Source organism: Myxocyprinus asiaticus, chromosome 7 (genome assembly GCF_019703515.2).
Source record: "Myxocyprinus asiaticus isolate MX2 ecotype Aquarium Trade chromosome 7, UBuf_Myxa_2, whole genome shotgun sequence".
NCBI lineage: Eukaryota > Metazoa > Chordata > Actinopteri > Cypriniformes > Catostomidae > Myxocyprinus > Myxocyprinus asiaticus.
The window spans coordinates 31,323,283-31,341,691 of record NC_059350.1 but is presented as its reverse complement, the minus strand read 5'-3'; the positions used below and the strand labels follow the sequence as shown (position 1 = coordinate 31,341,691).

General features: G+C 38.0%; 1 protein-coding gene across 1 annotated transcript in view; it reads right to left on the bottom strand.

Moving 5' to 3' along the window:
* Positions 1-329: 329 nt before the first annotated feature.
* Positions 330-18,409, bottom strand: part of LOC127443741 (lipopolysaccharide-responsive and beige-like anchor protein) — a 91,312-nt gene continuing 73,232 nt past the window's right edge. The window contains exons 3-6 of the mRNA XM_051702598.1: positions 4,610-4,705; positions 2,817-2,938; positions 1,204-1,332; positions 330-397 (exon numbers count right to left, since the gene is read on the bottom strand). Coding sequence (XP_051558558.1) covers positions 385-397; positions 1,204-1,332; positions 2,817-2,938; positions 4,610-4,705 — 360 coding nt within the window. The 3' untranslated portion in view covers positions 330-384. The remainder of the gene's footprint in view (positions 398-1,203; positions 1,333-2,816; positions 2,939-4,609; positions 4,706-18,409) is intronic.

The following is an 18,409-nucleotide window of genomic DNA, read 5'->3' as shown; positions in this document are numbered from 1 at the left end:
TGGTCATAGACAGAATTCAATAGCATCTGTGAGGAAAAGCTATGTCAAATGAACACCAGATGGCTGAATAAACACATTAAATGTCCATGTGCTAAAAATATGTTTAATTTTGTTATTGTTTAGCTATCAATAGAGTTTGCATAGGAATTGAAAAGTTTACAGCTGCCAAAATATTGAAATGCTTCAAATTGAAGCACTACTGGAGAAAAGCCAGGGCCTCGAGCACAACTGCAGGTAAACAACAGAACATCAGAAGTCAGAAGCTCAAAATACTTACATCGCTTGTGTTGACAAACCAGGTGATCTCACCATATGACACCAACTTTCCATTGACATAGCAGCTAATTTCACTTTTCTTCCAGCGATTATATATGTGCACTATGGTCACCATATACCACTGTTTTAAAACAAGACCAACATTAATAACTAAAACATTATGTTGTTCTTGAAGTAATATCAACATCACAGTCAACAGGAAAGCTAAGTCCATCTACAAATGTCTGTTTTTGTCTCATGTTTCTGAGTCTTTAACTCTGCTACAGTTATGAGACTGTGGTTCATTTACACCCTCTGGCTACAACCTCACCCATATCTTCTTGAATTTCCATTAAATAGTGGGAAAAGCCAATGAAGGTGCTTATCCCTTAGGTTAGACCTCTCCAGGGTGAATGTAATGGAATACACTGCAAATACAGGCCAAACACACTCTATAAAAAGCTTTGCTAAAGCGCATTTGCAAGCTTCTTGATGTTAGAAACATGATATTGAGAGATATGGAAATATTTGCCCTATAAGAGCAACCAGTCTTTGACACGGCTATTGTGTCAAAGACTGAAAAATTCTAAATAAAATCAAGTTAAAGCACAGCATTTTTTTCTAGTGTGGATTAAGACACCGAGATTTAGACTAAATGCAACATCTCTCATCACTGTGGTTATCCAGCTCTAGTCTGAAGGTGTTAGATGAGGACACTTCCACAACCAACCCAGGGGGTAGATGTAATCTGAACAGGGCAGGGATTTGGTTTCTTCTGGCAAATCCTCAAACATGGTTTGGACTTGGTACGAACTCTCCTTTTTCTGCCAATTTTGCTATCTTTGACACGTTGTACACTTTATAAGGTCTTTATCTTTATCTCCACATCATATGTGAGCAAAGAGGTAGACTAAGAAGCAGGACATACAAGGCTGAGGTGATTCATACCTTCTGGGGTTTAAAGTCGTATTTTTCACACAATGCTGGAAGCCTTTGGCTTTGGATTTTAGAGCAGTCACAATTAGGCAACCACCCACAAAGTGTGCTGAGTAACCCAAGCTTTTGTTGGTCCGGAAGCTAAAGATGAGAGGGAAAACAGACACCTTTTTAATTAGTATGGGTTACATTTCAACTGCTCATATTTATATAGTTCTACTCCCAACAGAAAAGTAATACACAGTTTACTCCTGGTATTAAGTTCTGTTTCAGGTGATCCGATCACAAGTGGACAGCGCTAAATACAGGTGTAAACGGACCATTTAAACTGTTTTTATTTTGGTTAAATTGGTTTTAAATTGGAAACGTTTTGTGATCTTCATCATGTGAAGCATGGGCATCCATAGTTCACTTACAGGTACAGATCACATACAGGTACTCCACTAAAATAACTCTGCATATTTCTGCTCAAAATATCACAATTTTACTTTAATTAAATTTCAGTTATTCTTTGGAGAAATCAACTTTTTCACTTTGTGTCTCATCTGACCACTAAATACCAGTTGTAACCAGGGCCTCACAGAACGGCACTTAACCTAAAATGGTGAGGGAGAAAATGCCTTGCCCTCTATATATGCAGGAGTCTAAATTATGTGAAAAGGCATGTTATTGTGTTAACCTCTACAGAGTAAAGTGTTAATCTTACTGTTTTTGTTTTGTTTCCTTTTTCTTCTGCAGGGTGAATCGTTTGGTAAGTCAAAACAGCTCCATATGCATGATTATATTTTTGACAGAAAATAATTATAAACTGAAAATAGAATAACGAAAAGCTGTGAAATACTGTCCTTAAAGGAATATTCCGGGTTCAATACAAGTTTAACTCAATTGTCAGCATTTGTGGCATAATGTTGATTACCACAAAACATTACTTAGACTTGTCCCTCCTTTTCTTTAAAAAAAAGCACAAATTGAATTTGCAGTGCGGCACTTACAATGGAAGTGAATGGGGCCAATTTTTGGAGGGTTGAAAGGCGGAAATATGAAGCATATAATTTTATCAAAGTACTTACATTAATTCTACTGTTAAAACTCATATTATTTGAGCTGTAAAGTTGTTGTTTAAATTGTCTTTTTTACAGTAAGTTTAGGGTTTGTTGACATTACATTGTCATGGCAACGAAGTTGTAAAATTGGTTATAACTTTACACAGTAAAGGTCAGCAAGCTATTTTATCACACTAAAATCATGTTAACATGCATCTTGTTTATGTAGTGTGCCTATATTTTTGAAACAGAGAGTATTTTAATGTTTACGGATTGGCACCCATTCACTTCCATTGTAAGTGCCTCACTGGAACCCAGATTCTTCCACAAATGCTATCGATTGAGCTTAACTTGTATTGAACCCAGAATATTCCTCACCACTTGTCAATATTATTATTGCATATTTTAACCACCTACAAATACATTAACCATTATGGCGCCTTTAAAAAAAATGCAAATGGAAGTCAGCTTATCTTCCTCTATGTAATCCAAGTGTCCATTTCTCAGACACAGACAGAAAACAGTTAGAGCTGTTTTATTTTACATCACGAGGCATGTGATTAGTGTTTGTATCTGACCCACCAGTAGAGATAAGGCTTGTCCTTGTCAACATTGATGTTATTGATGGGGTCCAGGCGCAGCCAGGTGTGGAAGGTGAAGCCGTTCTGGTAAGGCCACTTTGCAATGGGTGGAAGAGCAATGGCCTGATGATACATAAACAAAGACACAGGTTTTCCTGTTTGGTTTCTTTATTTATGGTGCCATCTCAGAAAAAGCATGTAGAGGAGCACAAGTATATGAATGAACTAAAACTAGTATCCTTGGAGGGATGTGTCCAAAACGGCTGTGTGTGTTTGCACTTTGAAGACTCCCTGTCAAAAAGGAAGGCAAATTCAGCATTATTTTCTCCTGAAGCCAGCATCCTCTGTGTTGGAATAACCAAATGACATCCAATCAAAGTGTTTCCTAAGAGGAAGCCGTTCATTTGTCGCTGTTTCAAGTGGACACTGAAAACACAAGAAGGCGTACACACATATGCCCTCTAAAATATAAAAAGACCCCCATGCTGAAGGGATGATGGCTTGATTTTTTTATACAAACTAACAAAAACATACAGAGAGGTGCAAGGAGCATTTAGAAGACATCTACATATATCTACAACACATCAGAAAATGGAAAAATGTAAATGGCCCATCTTGAAGCAAAAACATTTTCTGAAAAAAATGTAAATGGCCCATCTTGAAGCAAAAACATTTTCTATAGTAAAAAAAAAACAAAGAAAAAGCACACAGGAAACAAGTTAAAGTAGCCCTAAAGCCTATCCTAAAATATTTATAAGCTGTTTTTCCAAGTGCATCAAAACTACACCAAAACGTAATTTTTTATCCTAAACACAAGACCAATTAATTCAACAAATATGTTTCTTATCGAAACAGATACATTTTTCAGTGTGGTCTTTAGCATTCATCTCTTCTAAATTCTAAAACTCAAAGTTTCTTGTTTCATGACCATTTGGGCACAAGTCCCAGCCACATTTATTCCAGCAAGAAGATACAATTTCCTGTGGGTATTAGACATTCCTGTAAACCTTCATATGTCACATGACCCAAGGAATGCCTGGATGTTCTTGGGTAAGGACGGTCTGTGTATGTGTGTGTGGATTCGAGGGAGGGAGAGGGGGATTATTTGCTTATGACTGAAAGAGGCCCAAATACATTTTCAAATCAACTATGCTGGTTTGGTGCCTCATAGTTTGATCATTCTAGATGGAAGTTACACCATACAACCCTGGATGAACAATTGCAGTTAAAGACCTTATTGCAGGTCTTATGCAACTATCAGAATCTGAATATTTTCATGTCAACATACACTATCAGTGAAAAGTTTGAACACACCTATTAATTCTTTATTATTACCATAATTTTTAAATTTTAGAATAACAGTAAATGTAAAATGGAAGTATGGGAATTATGCAGTGACCAAAAATGTTAAACAAATCAAAGCTATTCTTCAAAGTATCAAGGTTCTAGGTTCTTCAAAGTAGCTACCCTTGGCATAGATTACAGATTTTTAAACAGTATTGAAGGAGCTCCTATGTATGCTTGTTAGCTGCCTTAACAAATTCATTAAAAAAACAAAAAGCTTTGCAAAGACACTCATATGTACACTACTTATATTTGTCTCCAAGACTCATTTCAAGCATTTAAGTATACACCTTTAATTCAAAAGGTTTAGTATTTAATACAACATAAATGCAGTTAAGTGTGACCAAACTTTTGACTGGTAGTATAAATGTTTTCACGGGGTATGAGAAACAGGTGATGACTGAGATCAAGGTTAAGGTCAAAAGGATTAGAGTGGTGTTTTTTTCTCACCGCAGAACTCTTCCCTGGGAAGCTGAAGAAGGAATCTGGGCCATTTCTTTGAGCCATGGACCTCAATACAGACAACAGCTTTACAGCATAGGGGGGCTGAGAGACAGAACAACAACAACAACAAAAAATAATGCATTTAGATAGAAAAGACATTCTGAACAATAAGTTAAATCAATAAACACTCAAAATACCCATTAAGGAGGCATTTACAACAAACACATTTTTGTGTCTGTCTGCAATGATGTTTAACTGTTTTATTTTTTTTGCAAACATGCAATATAGATGTTTATGAACACTGTGCTTTGTCTCACGCAGGTGCACCAAGAAAATAGAACTTTAACTTTAAAAACAAGTCTCAGGACTCATGCATTCTGTTTCATTTGTTGCGTTGCATCTAGATTTTTTAGCACACTACACTGTGATATTGAACAATGACACTGTCTCAGACCCCCTCAATTATTTAAATAAAGCAAATAATATTGGTAGGTGATCTCAACATAGCGGCTCACATGTGGCTCCCACAGAAAGGGGTCTTTGTCTTTGACAGAATTTGAGAGATTCAAATCAATTATTCAATCAATGCAATCAAATATTCTTAATACACTATCTAATTCTTGAACATTGCAGCATAATGATTTTGTGTGAGGTTGACAGAGGAGATGTTTCTTAAATAGCAGATAAATAGGAGAAAAAAAATCACCCATTGGCCTTGTTCTCCTTTTAGTTTGCTGAAGAACAGCTTCAGTTCCTTCACTGTGATACTGTAGCTGGCCAGCACACCCAGCATTTCCACCATCAGATCTGAAAAATACCATACACACACACACAAACACACAGGAGATGAATGAGAGAACTCAGTTCTTGGTCTGTCTTCTTTATCTTTCCATAGCCACTTCGTGATGTGAGCCACTTCATAGCTATGTGGAGTAATGTCACTTGTATGAGAGGCTAACACCATGTCCTCACCAGATGTGCCGCAATAAAAGCACCAAGCAATAAAATCTATCTTTGTTATTTCGTCCACAAGCATCGAGTTAAGCCAAGCACACGCTACACAAATTGTAGTCTTTTGCGCACACTGCAAGACTGATCGCAGACTGGGTGTATCAACTACACGACCCAACCCTCTACGGATGGATGGACAGAAAAGTAATGCCATGTCAGCACTAAAGGGTATTTTCATGGCAGAAACGGAGTAGCTTAAAGTGCAATTACAAAAAACAGCACTGTAAAAAGATGTAAATAAAAGAGATGTAAGACATGAGGTGAAGACAACAACTCTCTCACCAGTGACACCGAACTAACAACAGCACACATCACGCAAAACACTAAATCAAGCTATGGTCGCGAAAGATACCATCAGCTAATATTGGCTGGGTTGATGCTTTACAATTCAGGTCCAGAATTTCGCTAACACCCGCAGTGCGATTTTGAGAGCTGAGTTGGTAGGAGAGAGAGATATTTGATGAGCAGGAAAAGGAAGCCTGTGTTACATTAACATTCACAGCTAGAGACACTACCAGGCTTCTTTATGGGCACTAAAAACCTATACATTTCACAAAAATATCTCTCATTATCATTCTCGCCTCTTTCCTCGTGAATATTAATCAGCATCCCCCTGTCATCTTAACCTTATGCTTTGGAGCACATTTTGCTAGCTTCTAAAGCGGAATGAAACAGCGCTACCCGGAGCATTTATCAACAGGGCTCAATAGACAGAGCAGTGAAGGGGTTGATTTTAGATCCCGACCCTTTTATATATGATGTATTTAGTTAAGAGTTTTATCAAATTAATAACAATCATTCTTATTAATTATTTGATGTTGTTCTAATTATATGTTATATAATATCAATTATATGACACAAGTGTATATTTAATCTTTGAGAAGTGACTGAGTGTCTGACCCATGTCAGGAGTGCAGTAACAGTGTTTACTCATTTACCCCATCTTCATCATGAGAATATATATGCACTGATGTAGTACTCTTTATATTTTCTAGTCTATCAATCATTAATTTCATCTAATTTATTTCATTTTAACATAAAATGCCTTTTTGTAATATATACAAGCAGTGTGAGACATTTAAGAGTTGTGTGTGTCCTGTGTGCCCTCTGGATAAAAGGAAGGTCATGTCTAGGTTATAATGTTTAGTGATTCTAAGATTATTTTCATGGAAAAACCCCTGACACATTATTGTTAACATGTTCGACTCTTTCTAGTGCTCTTAGTTCCCTTGATTACTGTTGATCACTCTACATTATATGTTTGATTTACTTATTGATTTAATTATAAGTGGAAGCTTGATGTAGAATTCTGTTCTGTTCTGTTTCTTTATGTCTTCCAAGTCTCCTTGCAGGCCCTGCATTAAAAAAGGTCTGGGTGCCATGCACTTCTATAAATACGGCCTGTTTGTTCTCTCTAATCATCTTTTCTTTCATGGAATGTGACTGTTTTTGTTTATGGGGTGCCTCATAGCCAATCAACTTCTACAGAATGGATGTTTCATAGACTTCATGAGTAAAGAGGCCCAACAACTCATGAAACCTACTGAAGTGCTTGAATTAGTTATTGTTATGATACATTTTTTTTATGTCTTAGCCCTCCTATAGCCTTCAGGTCAATTTTGACCCGGGAGAGATAGATAATAATTTATAAATACCATACAGTTTTTAGTATAGTAACCAAACTTTGTGACTTTGTCAAGACTATCAAACTACACAAAATATGTATTTTTTATTATTATTATTATTATAATTATTTTATATATATATATATATATATATATATATATATATATATATATATATATATTATTATTATTATTTTTTTTTTTTTTTTTTTTTTTTTTTTTTTTATAAAATTGTTTAAGAATTTTGCGTTTGCGGGTCAATTTTGACCCGGGCATCAATTGTGGCTTTAAACATGTTGTTAAGTAGTTTTTTTGTACATCTATGAATTAGATTTTTTCTTATTAACACTTCACTTACATTTAGCCTCTTTCCCCTACTCTCTCACACACTTTTTTGTCTCTCACTGGGACTGCATCTTGTTTACAAACATGCACACACACATACAGTCACACTCAGACACAAACACTTTCCTGTACAAAACAGACATGACAGATGTAACAAACATAACAAATACAAATATAGCTGTGAGCAGTAATGACGGGCCAAGCGCCATGGGTCTATTTCCACCTGTTGGCTTTCGGAAAACAATGCAAGGTGGACACAGCAACAACTTGGACCCTAATCATACAATGAGTAATAGATATATGCTACCATTCCAGTCTGACTACAACTTCACAAAATTTTCCATCAGCAGTGTCTAAACAAGAGAGAACTTTTTCAAAGACTGTTGTAAGTGCCACACTTCCTGCTGCCAGTTGGTGGCGCTATGACCGTGACCCACAATAGCCACATCCATGTGATTAGCCCCCAAGAAAAAACATACAACTCAATTTTAATCTAAATCACACAATGCATGCAGAAGATATGAGACACTTCCTGTTTGCCTATTTTTGCCATTCATTTAGTGAATCGCCATGGCAACACCGTTTGATATTTTAAAATCTGTTTGCAATTTAGCATCTTCGATGTCTTGGCATAATGTTGTCTAAATGTCGTGACAGTCTCATGAATCACCATTCAGAGAATCAATCAATCAATCAATCTTGGATTGAAGGTGGAATATTGAATTGATTGAATATTGGAGTGGTGGTGGTGTAGTGGGCTGAAGCACGTAACTGGTAATCAGAAGGTTGCTGGTTCAATCCCCACAGCCATCACCATTGTGTCCTTGAGCAAGGCACTTAACTCCAGGTTGCTCCAGGGGGATTGTCCCTGTAATAAGTGCACTGTAAGTCGCTTTGGATAAAAGCGTCTGCCAAATGCATAAATATAAATGTAAATCAATCAATCTATCTATCTATCAATTTTTAATTGTAATTTAAAAAATTTTGCTAACTGATTAATTTGACATTTTCTGCTATAATTTAATATAATTATTTATTGAAAAAAAATGTAGATCTAAAGATTATATTGTAATGAAATTATTCACAAATGTTTTTTATACCAGCTTTAAATTAAATTAACAAATGTAATTCATGGCATTAGGTGTTAAGACAGTCTAAGTAGATTTTAATATGAGCACAGAAGTCATTTAGGCTTGTAATTTTCATTGTAATTCTGTTGTTGCATTTTTTTTTCTCTGCACTGTCAAAATAAATTAAGTACATTAACTTTGAGTCTGCATTCGTTATTCCTACGCACAACTGTTTAAATAGCCTCTAAATTAATGAGGGCAAATGAGGACATAAATTAGTTTAAAATACGGCATGTTCGCCCATAGAATAATTATTTAAAGCATAAATTACCAACTGGTCACCAACAAACAACTATTTGTCATGGTTCCGGCATTTGTGATGGCTCATACTGTTGTTTGTTTTTCTCTCTCCCTCGTGTCTCACAGGTGGAGCCGGCACACAATCAGCGTTTCCATGGGAACGGTGATCGATCTCGGTGAGATGCTAATCACAGCAATGATTTACTCGCCTGTTACCATCTGCTTCACTCTGATTGCACTCCCTACTTATTCTTTGTGTGTCACCTCGTTACTTGCCCATTTATTGTTCACTGTCATGTTAACTGTGCTCTCGTGTAGTTGGAGCATGCTCCTGTGTCTGTTGGTTGCCCCTCTGTAGAGGTGTGGTTACCTTCCTGTTTGCCGTCACCCTCGCCAGTTCTGTGCCCAGTTCATGTGGAGGAGGATTCCTCGGTCTCTGCCCATGTCTCGGGGACTATATCATCTGGGCTTTGCTTTGCAACACACCAGCTTCAAAGGACTCTCTTCGGATTGCTTCTGACTTCCACAAAGCACACACTTACCATACGAACACACCCTTCACTAGCCCATTGCGGCTTGCTGGATTTCAGCCTTCTGCAGCCGGCGCCAGGTGCGCCTTATCTTGACATTGAGAACTTAGTTAATAAAACCACTGAACCGTCATCTCTGCTTTAGGGTCTTCCCCCCCTCCCCCCCCACACTATTGAACCACGACCTTGCCACAACGTCATCATGATGGACTGGCACCGCTCCAAAATTACGTTGTGGCAACGAATACAAAAATTTCACTTTTCCGGTTGTCACAACATAATCAGTTACATTGCCACAACTAAAGTTTGGTCATCAAATTATGGTGTAGTTAGGAAATGGCCACGTAATTTGGCTAGCTGGAATTACAAAATGGCTGAATTTGCTTCTGTTTTTCTCAAATTTTGCAATGCAATTTGCTGCATTTTTTGGGGTTGTTTTGCAGTGAAAACTCACAAATCATTATTATATACCTCTGTAATTGTGTTAATTACATTTTAAATGCAATTAAATGTAAATAGTTTAGTGCATAATAACTGAATATGCAGTTAGCAACCAAAAAAAAAAAAAAAAAAAAACACTAAAATATCATACATTTAGGTGAAAGCTGTGGGTATTGAAAGACCCTTAATTATTTTTGTATTATAATTTTCTGCCTCAGAGAATACAATAAAACTTATCGAAGTTTAAAATAGATGTACAATAAAACTGTAAGCTAAAAACACAAATGAGGATTTCATAATTAGGCCTGTTGCTATTATTACATTGTCTGATATTTAAATCTGGTATATGGCCATATACAGCCATGGCCCGTGCATTTTAAGTCTAGGCCTTCAGTGCGATTCATGCCATTCAGAAAACACAGTTATACAATGAATAAGACGCCATATGCCCAACATACATTACGTGGCAGTCAACTAATAATACCAATTGACATTTTAAAAACACGTCCATGCACGAAAGCCAGAACCAAGGAGGTCTAATACCAAGAAAAAAGAATCTCTCTAATAATAATTGCGATTTAAATTTTGCTTGCAAAAATGTGTTTCGTCAGGGTACACGTTACTTTTCAAAGCTTGATCCGACACTGAACGCTCAAGCAGCCTAATTTACACTTAGAAAACTCCCGATGTTGCTGTAAAAATACAAAAAGCACTTACCAATTTGCTTGAAGTGAAAATCAGCCCTCCTTTCCTGTTTAATTAATCATTCGCACGATCATGCAGAACATCTCAGGTTTGTAAATCCATAAGGATCTCTTTCTCAACGCCAGCAGTAATGACAGCCGACTCGTCAGCAAGATCTCGCGCTCTTCGCTTTCAAATTACGTACATCACTTGAAGCGTGATTGCGTCACTCAAGGCCAGCTAAAAGGCCTGGACTGGGACATATCCTAAAGACCACACCCACAAGAACAAATAAATCAATCTGATTGGCTTATGAATCTGATAATCTGACTTTAGATGCCTATTCACTTACACTGTTGAGGGATTCTGTGGAATTCTGAAGGGTTGACGGGGTGGACCTCAGACTCACGCGCTGCTTCGGCTAAGGAGCATGGCTTTGGGCAATGCGATTTGTGAAACAGTTGTCACACTTTGCTTGTAAACATCGAGGAATAAATTCTGATTGGATAAATGTTTTTTTTTTTGCTATTCATTTGTAGATTAATTAGGAGTGGAAAGCGATTGAAAATACATAAGCAAAAAGGTCAATGAGAATGACAGAATGAAAAAATATTTATTTATTAGGCATATTACGCCAGCAGAGAAGGCTTTGCTGGCCCTGAGAAATTGGCATTGGCCATACACGAACAAATACAATTAGAGTTCATATATTTGAGCATTTATATACACATTTAAATTCCACAAGTGTTTGAAAAACATGCTACATATATGAAAATTGTCATTTTTGTCATATTGTCATATTCTGTATATTGCATATATCTAATGTATATAATTGACATTTTTATATCAGTAAAAACATTTATGAAAACTTTCAGCATATAAGTGTTCAGCATATATTGCCATTTTCAGATTCATTGCCTACTGTATTTATAGCACTTCAAATTCTAATCACATTTTATTACACAACTAATGGGGATTTTAATTGAATGTTACGGATTCTTTGTATAAATGCGGGTTTTGTGTCTCATTCTCATCGATTAAACGTGAGCTGTGATGTATGTGTGCTGTCTGCGGTCCCATGAAAGTTTAGAAGGATTTTGATAGTGAACACACAACGTGGAGGAGACGCTACACTGTTACTATGGAGATGAAACAAACATCATAACATTATTCCTTTCTTTGTATATAACAAGTATTTAAACTGCATGTCAATCACTCTCACCTGTCTTCATCATTTGTGCTCGCTTCTGGTTTGTGCCGTGTTTGGTATCGTTGAAACATTAATTTTTGGCAAAGATTTAATCTTTCACCACATCAAACTCAAACATCTCTACCTGGAGTTGACTGAGAAAATGAACTGTGTGCAGAGCAGGAATAAACAAAAGGCTACACATAAGAAGTTCAAATATAAGATGTTTCTGATTTAATTTGTTTTGGTCACTGCATAATTTCCATACTTTTGTGTTACTTCTTAGTTTTGATGATGTTATACTCTAAAATTTAAAATGTGCAGTAACAAATAATAAAGAATAGGCAAGTGTGATCAAACTTTTCTACAGAGGTCTAGTCTTACACTGAGGGGCCGTTCACATTGAGTGCGTTTATGTGTCCGTCTCCGCTGTTTTATAAATTATTTCAATGTAAACGTGCGCTAGATAGACTTTTGCTCTTTTGTGGCGCTGCATATAATTTTAGTGCAAAAACAAACGCATTCAAGCATGTGAACGGCACGTAACATGATTGCGCTGAAATTTCAAAGAAATATTCTGAATATTAGCTAATATATAGGACTATGCAATTACACAAACACCGTCAACACAAGTCTCGCCAGCTTCTAGTAGAATTAAAACTAATGAATGTATTCAGAGCTGAATACTGTGGCTGTTCACTTGCAAACAAACTTGGAATAATTTCACGGCTCCCAAAAGCTAGCTTGTTAAATACAAAGAAAAGAATATGTTATGATGTTTCTTTTAACAGCACAAATCAGCACAAATGAACGACACACTGTTTCAGAGCGATTTGGACCACATGGGGTGGAGATTGACGTCATTGCTCCCGAATACAAGCTGTTATTTCTAAGATACAGACGTTGTTATTTTGCTAGCCATCTTAAACATATCTTTAACTCTGTATGTGAGGTCTTGGGCACTCGGGTTTCATTTTGCCCCAGACTCTGTATTTTGGAGATGGGGCAGAAATTAATGTGGAGAATAAACATGTGGAGGATTGGGTCCTGACCTGTGTTATGGTCGCCAGGCGGGTGATTTTGAGGGGTTGGAAGTCGGTTGGAGCACCCCTGTTTCAGGAATGGTGCTCGGAGATGGGGAGAGTGGCGGCCTTAGAGGAGGGGTCTTATAGAAGACTGGGGAATCCGGATCTGTTTGTGGGAAAATGGGGTGGATATTTAGCATTCTTGGAGGGTTTTCGGGTGGAATAGTGGAGAGAGAGGGGTAATTGTCAGTGTGTGTGATTTTTACATTTGTAAATTATATTATTTTTATTATTATTATTCTCTTTTTTCCTCTTTTAGTTGTTTGGTTTTTGTTTTTGTATTCTTCTATATGTGTTTATCTAAGACCACAGAGATGTTTGTTGAGGTTTGGGGTGGGGTTGGGGAGGAGGAGGGGTGGTAGTGGGTGTTAAAGTTGATTTTGTGTATTTATAATTATGTTTTGTTTTCCTGTGTTTAATAAATAAAAATGTTAATCATAAAAAAAAAAAAAACACATCTTTAATTTTATCTGTCATTTTTTTGATAAACATAGTTAACTGAAGAACGTAGTTACACATATTTAGACATACATAACAGATTGCGTATGTGTGAGAATTTGCTGAAAGAGGGATCTCCTCTAGACATCTGAAACTGACTGAGAGTTGGGAATCATTCAACAATGGAGCTTGGCTGCCCTCTATTGGACATTTCTTGTAACTGCCACTCAGAACTGGGTTAGACATATAGCTTTGATTTTCTAGTATTTTTACATTTCAGTTGATATTTTTATTATATTTTATTTATATAAAAAATAAGAAATATGTTTATTAACAATAAACTTGAAATTTCAAGCATGTCAAATACCTCAAAACATGTGAATATACACAAAAAGGAATGATGACATTTAATGAATTGCCATGGCAACAGTATTTAAGATATCAAGAATCCCTTCAGAATTTTAAATCTGCACTGTCTTGACATTATTCTAAATTTCTTTGAAGCAATTTGGGTAAATATAAGAGGGCTATTTTAAAGTCTGTTGTAAGAGCCACACTTCCTGCTGCCAGGTGGTGGCGCTATGACCGTGACCCACTATAGCCACATTAATGCGATCAGCCTGCAAAGACAAACATTTGGCTCAATTTTTATGTAAATCACCCAATGCACGCAGAAGATACGAGACATTTCCTTATTCCAATTTTTTTACGTTATTTTATTGTGTCACCATGGCAACACCGTTGGATCTATCAAAAAGCATTTTGCAATTTGGCATTGCCAATGTCTTGGCATGATGTCGCCCACATTTGGTACCTGTAACATGAAATCCCTGGGAGGAGTATTTTAAATTCCAGAGCATGCATTTTTCAAACAATCCAAAATGGCCAACTTCCTGTTGGGCAGAGCTTATGACTGTCAGCTTGAAAGTTGTCCAGCTTGATGAGATCTATATGTGTACAAAGTTTGGTGGCTGAAGCTCAAAAGGGATGTGCTACAGAGCCCCCCGAACATGCCCATGTTCTAGGTGGTGCTACAGAGTCTCCCCTGCACACACCCCCCCCCCCCAACACACACAAAACGACTCTGATATGTGTGCAAACTTTCAAGAGTTTTCACGCATGATATGTACCCCAAAAGTACCGAAAACATTGAAAAGCGGAATAAATAATAATATTTAGAAGAATAATACGTCCTCGCACTTTCAGTGCTTGGGCCCTAAATATAGCTGCAAGCAGCAATGACGGGCCCAAGCACCATGGGTCCATTTCCACCCAGTGGCTTTTGAAAAACAATGCAAGTTGGACACATGCATTTGGTATTTGATTTTATTCTAAACAATTTTGAAGCAATTTGGGTAAATATAAGAGCACTATTTTAAAGTCTGTTGTAAGAGCCACACTTCCTGCTGCCAGGTGGTGGCGCTATGACCGTGACCCAAAATAGTTACATCAATGTGTTCAGCCTGCAAGGCCAAACATTTGGCTCAATTTTGATGTAAATCACACAATGCACGCAGAAGATATGAGACACTTCCTTTTTCCAATTTTTTGACATTAATTAATCACGTCGCCATGGCAACACCTTTCGATATATCAGAAATCCGTTAGCAATTTAGCATCGTCAATGCCCTGGCATGATGTCGCCCACATTTGATACCTGTAACATGAAATCCCTAAGAGGAGTATTTCAAATTCCTGAGCATGCGTTTTTCAAACAATCCAAAATGGCCGACTTCCTGTTGGGCGAAGCATATGACTGTCAACATGAAAGTTGTTCAGTTTGATTGAGATCTATATATGTTCAAAGATTGGTGACTGTAGCTCAAAAGAGATGTACTACAGAGCCCCCGAACGTGCCCATCTTCTAGGTGGCACTACAGAGCCCCCGAGCCAGCTGTCAGTTGATAGTCAGTTGCCAGTGTGTTATTAAGAGAAGTATAAAATTCATGTGTCCAGTCTGAGGCTACTAAAGTGCAGTGCTGATATAGTATGTATTGTGAGCGATCAAGAGTTCAAAAGTCTGATTGCTTGGGGGAAGAAGCTGTCATGAATTCGGCTGGGTACAGGTCCTGATGCTGTGACACCGCCTGCCAGATGGTAGCAGTGAGAGCTGTCCATGGCTAGGGTGGCTGGAGTCTCTGATGATTCTCTGAGCTTTTCTCATACACCACCTGGTGTAGATCTCCTGGAGTGAGGGAAGCTCATCTCCGATGATGTGCCTGGCTGTTTGCACCACCCTTTGCAGGGCTTTGCGGTTGAGGGCGGTGTTGTTGCCGTACCAGGCAGTGATGCAGCCAGTCAGGATGCTCTCTACAGTGCTGGTGTTCATTCCAAACTTCCACAGCCATCTCTGGAAGAAGAGGCGCTGGTGAGCCTTCTTCACAACGGCCTCAGTGTGGACGGACCATGTGAGTTCCTCAGTGATGTGGACACTGAGGAACTTGAAGCTGCTGACTCTCTCCACCGGTGCTCCATTGATTGTGATGGGGCTGTGTTCTCTGTCTTTTCTCCTGAATTCAACCACAAGCTCCTTGGTCTTGCTGACATTGAGGGAGAGGTTGTGCTCCTGACACCAGCGTGTCAGAGTGTGCACCTCCTCTCTGTAAGCTGTTTCATCATTGTCAGTGATCAGACCTACCACCGTCTTATCATCAGTGAACTTAATGATGGCACTGGAGCTTTGTGTTGCCACACAGTCATGTGTGTACAGGGAATACAGGAGTGGGCTGAGAACACAGCGCCGTGGGGCTCCAGTGTTGAGGGTCTGTGATGAGATGTTGCTGCCCATTCTAACCACCTGGCATCTGCCTGACAGAATCTAGGATCCAGCTGCACAGTGAGCTGTTTAAGCCCAGAGCCTGGAGTTTCACATCAAGCTTGGAGGGCACTATGGTGTTGAATGCTGAGCTGTAGTCCACAAACAGCATTCTCACATATGTGTTCCTTTTTTCCAGGTGGGAGAGAGCAGTGTGTAGTGTAAGTTCAATGGCATCATCAGTGGAGTGGTTGTTGCAGTAAGCAAACTGCTGTGAGTCCAGTGAGGCAGGCAGCACAGAGCAGATGTAATCTGTGATTAGCCTCTCAAAGCATTTGCTGATGATGGGGGGCAACAGGACGTGGATTTAATACTGTGTTTGCCAAATGTTTGATTGACTCACATTTGGGTAGGCTCAGCTCACCACTGTCCATGCCTAAATCCGGCCTTGCTGTGGACAAACAAATTGCTTGTCACTGGAAACTTGTCATCATGATAGTTAGGACATGGTGTAAGAGGTTGTTCAGGTTACTCTTTATGCAGCAGCAGAGCACTTTTGCATGTGCTACAGCCAGTGTTGGGGAGTAACGGAATACATGTAACGGGAATATGTATTTAAAATACAAAATATAAGTAACTGTATTCCACTACAGTTACAATTTAAATCACTGGTAATTAGAATACAGTTACATTCAAAAAGTATTTTGATTACTGAAGAGTTTACTTAGCATTTTATTGTCATTTGTTTCATTTAATATTTTGTCCTTTCAGATGGAAAACATTTATACATATAAATGATGCGATCCAAAGTGCATTTGAACAGCAGTGAAACACTTTCTTATGATGCGTTACATTCATACGAGCAGACAGAGAATTAAGTTTGAAGTTAGTTTGGAGCAGAAGAAATAGAAATAAACCTTGTGTAAATAGTCAGCATTACGCTAAGCTAAAATGCTATTTCTAGCCATTTTACATGCAAAAGTTACCTAGCACTGTAATGCTTTTACCCGGAGATAAATGGTTTAGTTTGACAAATCACGGAGCCAAACAGCAAAAATCTGTATTCCACACATTTAATGGCAGATACACAGGCTGCACGCTCTTCTCATACATGAGAAAATTAACAAACTATTAGCATCACAAAACATAAAAGAATAATAAAGGTCAGGGAGAGTACATCATTCTCCTGCACCTGCACACAGACTGAGGGGCCGTTTACACAACAACGTTTTCAACTAAAAACAGAAAACTTTTTATGCGTTTTGGCAGTTCGTTTACACGACAACGGCGTTTTGGGGCCTGAAAATGCAAACTTTTGATAACGGGTTTCAAAGTGCACGTTTTTGAAAACGATGCCGTTATCGTCTCCATGTAAACATACAAAAACGTAAATCTGTGAAAACTATGACATCATGCACACGCATATTACGTGTTATATAAAGAATGATGGTGTAACAAGGAAGGACAGCAGGAACTGGATTCTTCAAACACAGGTAGGGAACTTTTAATTGACCACTTCTCTGGTTTACAGCTTCACAATAACACATCAACTTTACACTAACACGTCAGCTTCACAATAACACATCAGCTTCACCATAACACATCAGCTTCACAGTAAGGCTCTCAACCCAGTCTCTCTCTCTCGATCTGGCGCTGGCATGGTCCTTTTATGCCGCTCTCCCCAATCTCACTACAATTAGAGACAGGTGTTAGTCATAATTTGGCTCAGGTGTATGCACCCTTACCGCTCTCTCTCTCTCGCGACAGACACTCGACCACGCCCCTGCTGCCACAGATGGATTGTTAGGCATCAATTTGAAATGTATAATTATCAATATGAATACTGGTGTCTGTGCAAATAACAATAATCAACAATTTATTTTGATTATTTTTATTTTGTTTTGTATGGAGTGTGACATTGTACAGTAGGCAGAACCTGTAATTTGAAAATCTTGAAATTAATGTATGGATTCAGATGGGAAAAATGTATTTGTATTTTAAATGTTATTTATTTATTTACTTAATTTTATTTGATGTACCTTTACCCTGCAATTCATTCACCCACCTCTTATGTATATAGCCTATAGATAGAGATGTGATGCCATGTACAGTATTCAATGATATGCTTAGAATATGAAAACATGAGGCAGTGAAAATGCATGTTAGATCCAGTGTGCACAAGACCTCTCTCTCCGTCAGAAGATATCCATATATCAGAGTTCTGTCTGATATCCAAAACCAGTCAACATCAACAGCTTCTTTTGTTAACTTACTCTCCTACCATCCCAAGAGTCAGCAGGGGGAATACAGAACAAGGCAGGAGATGAAGTGAT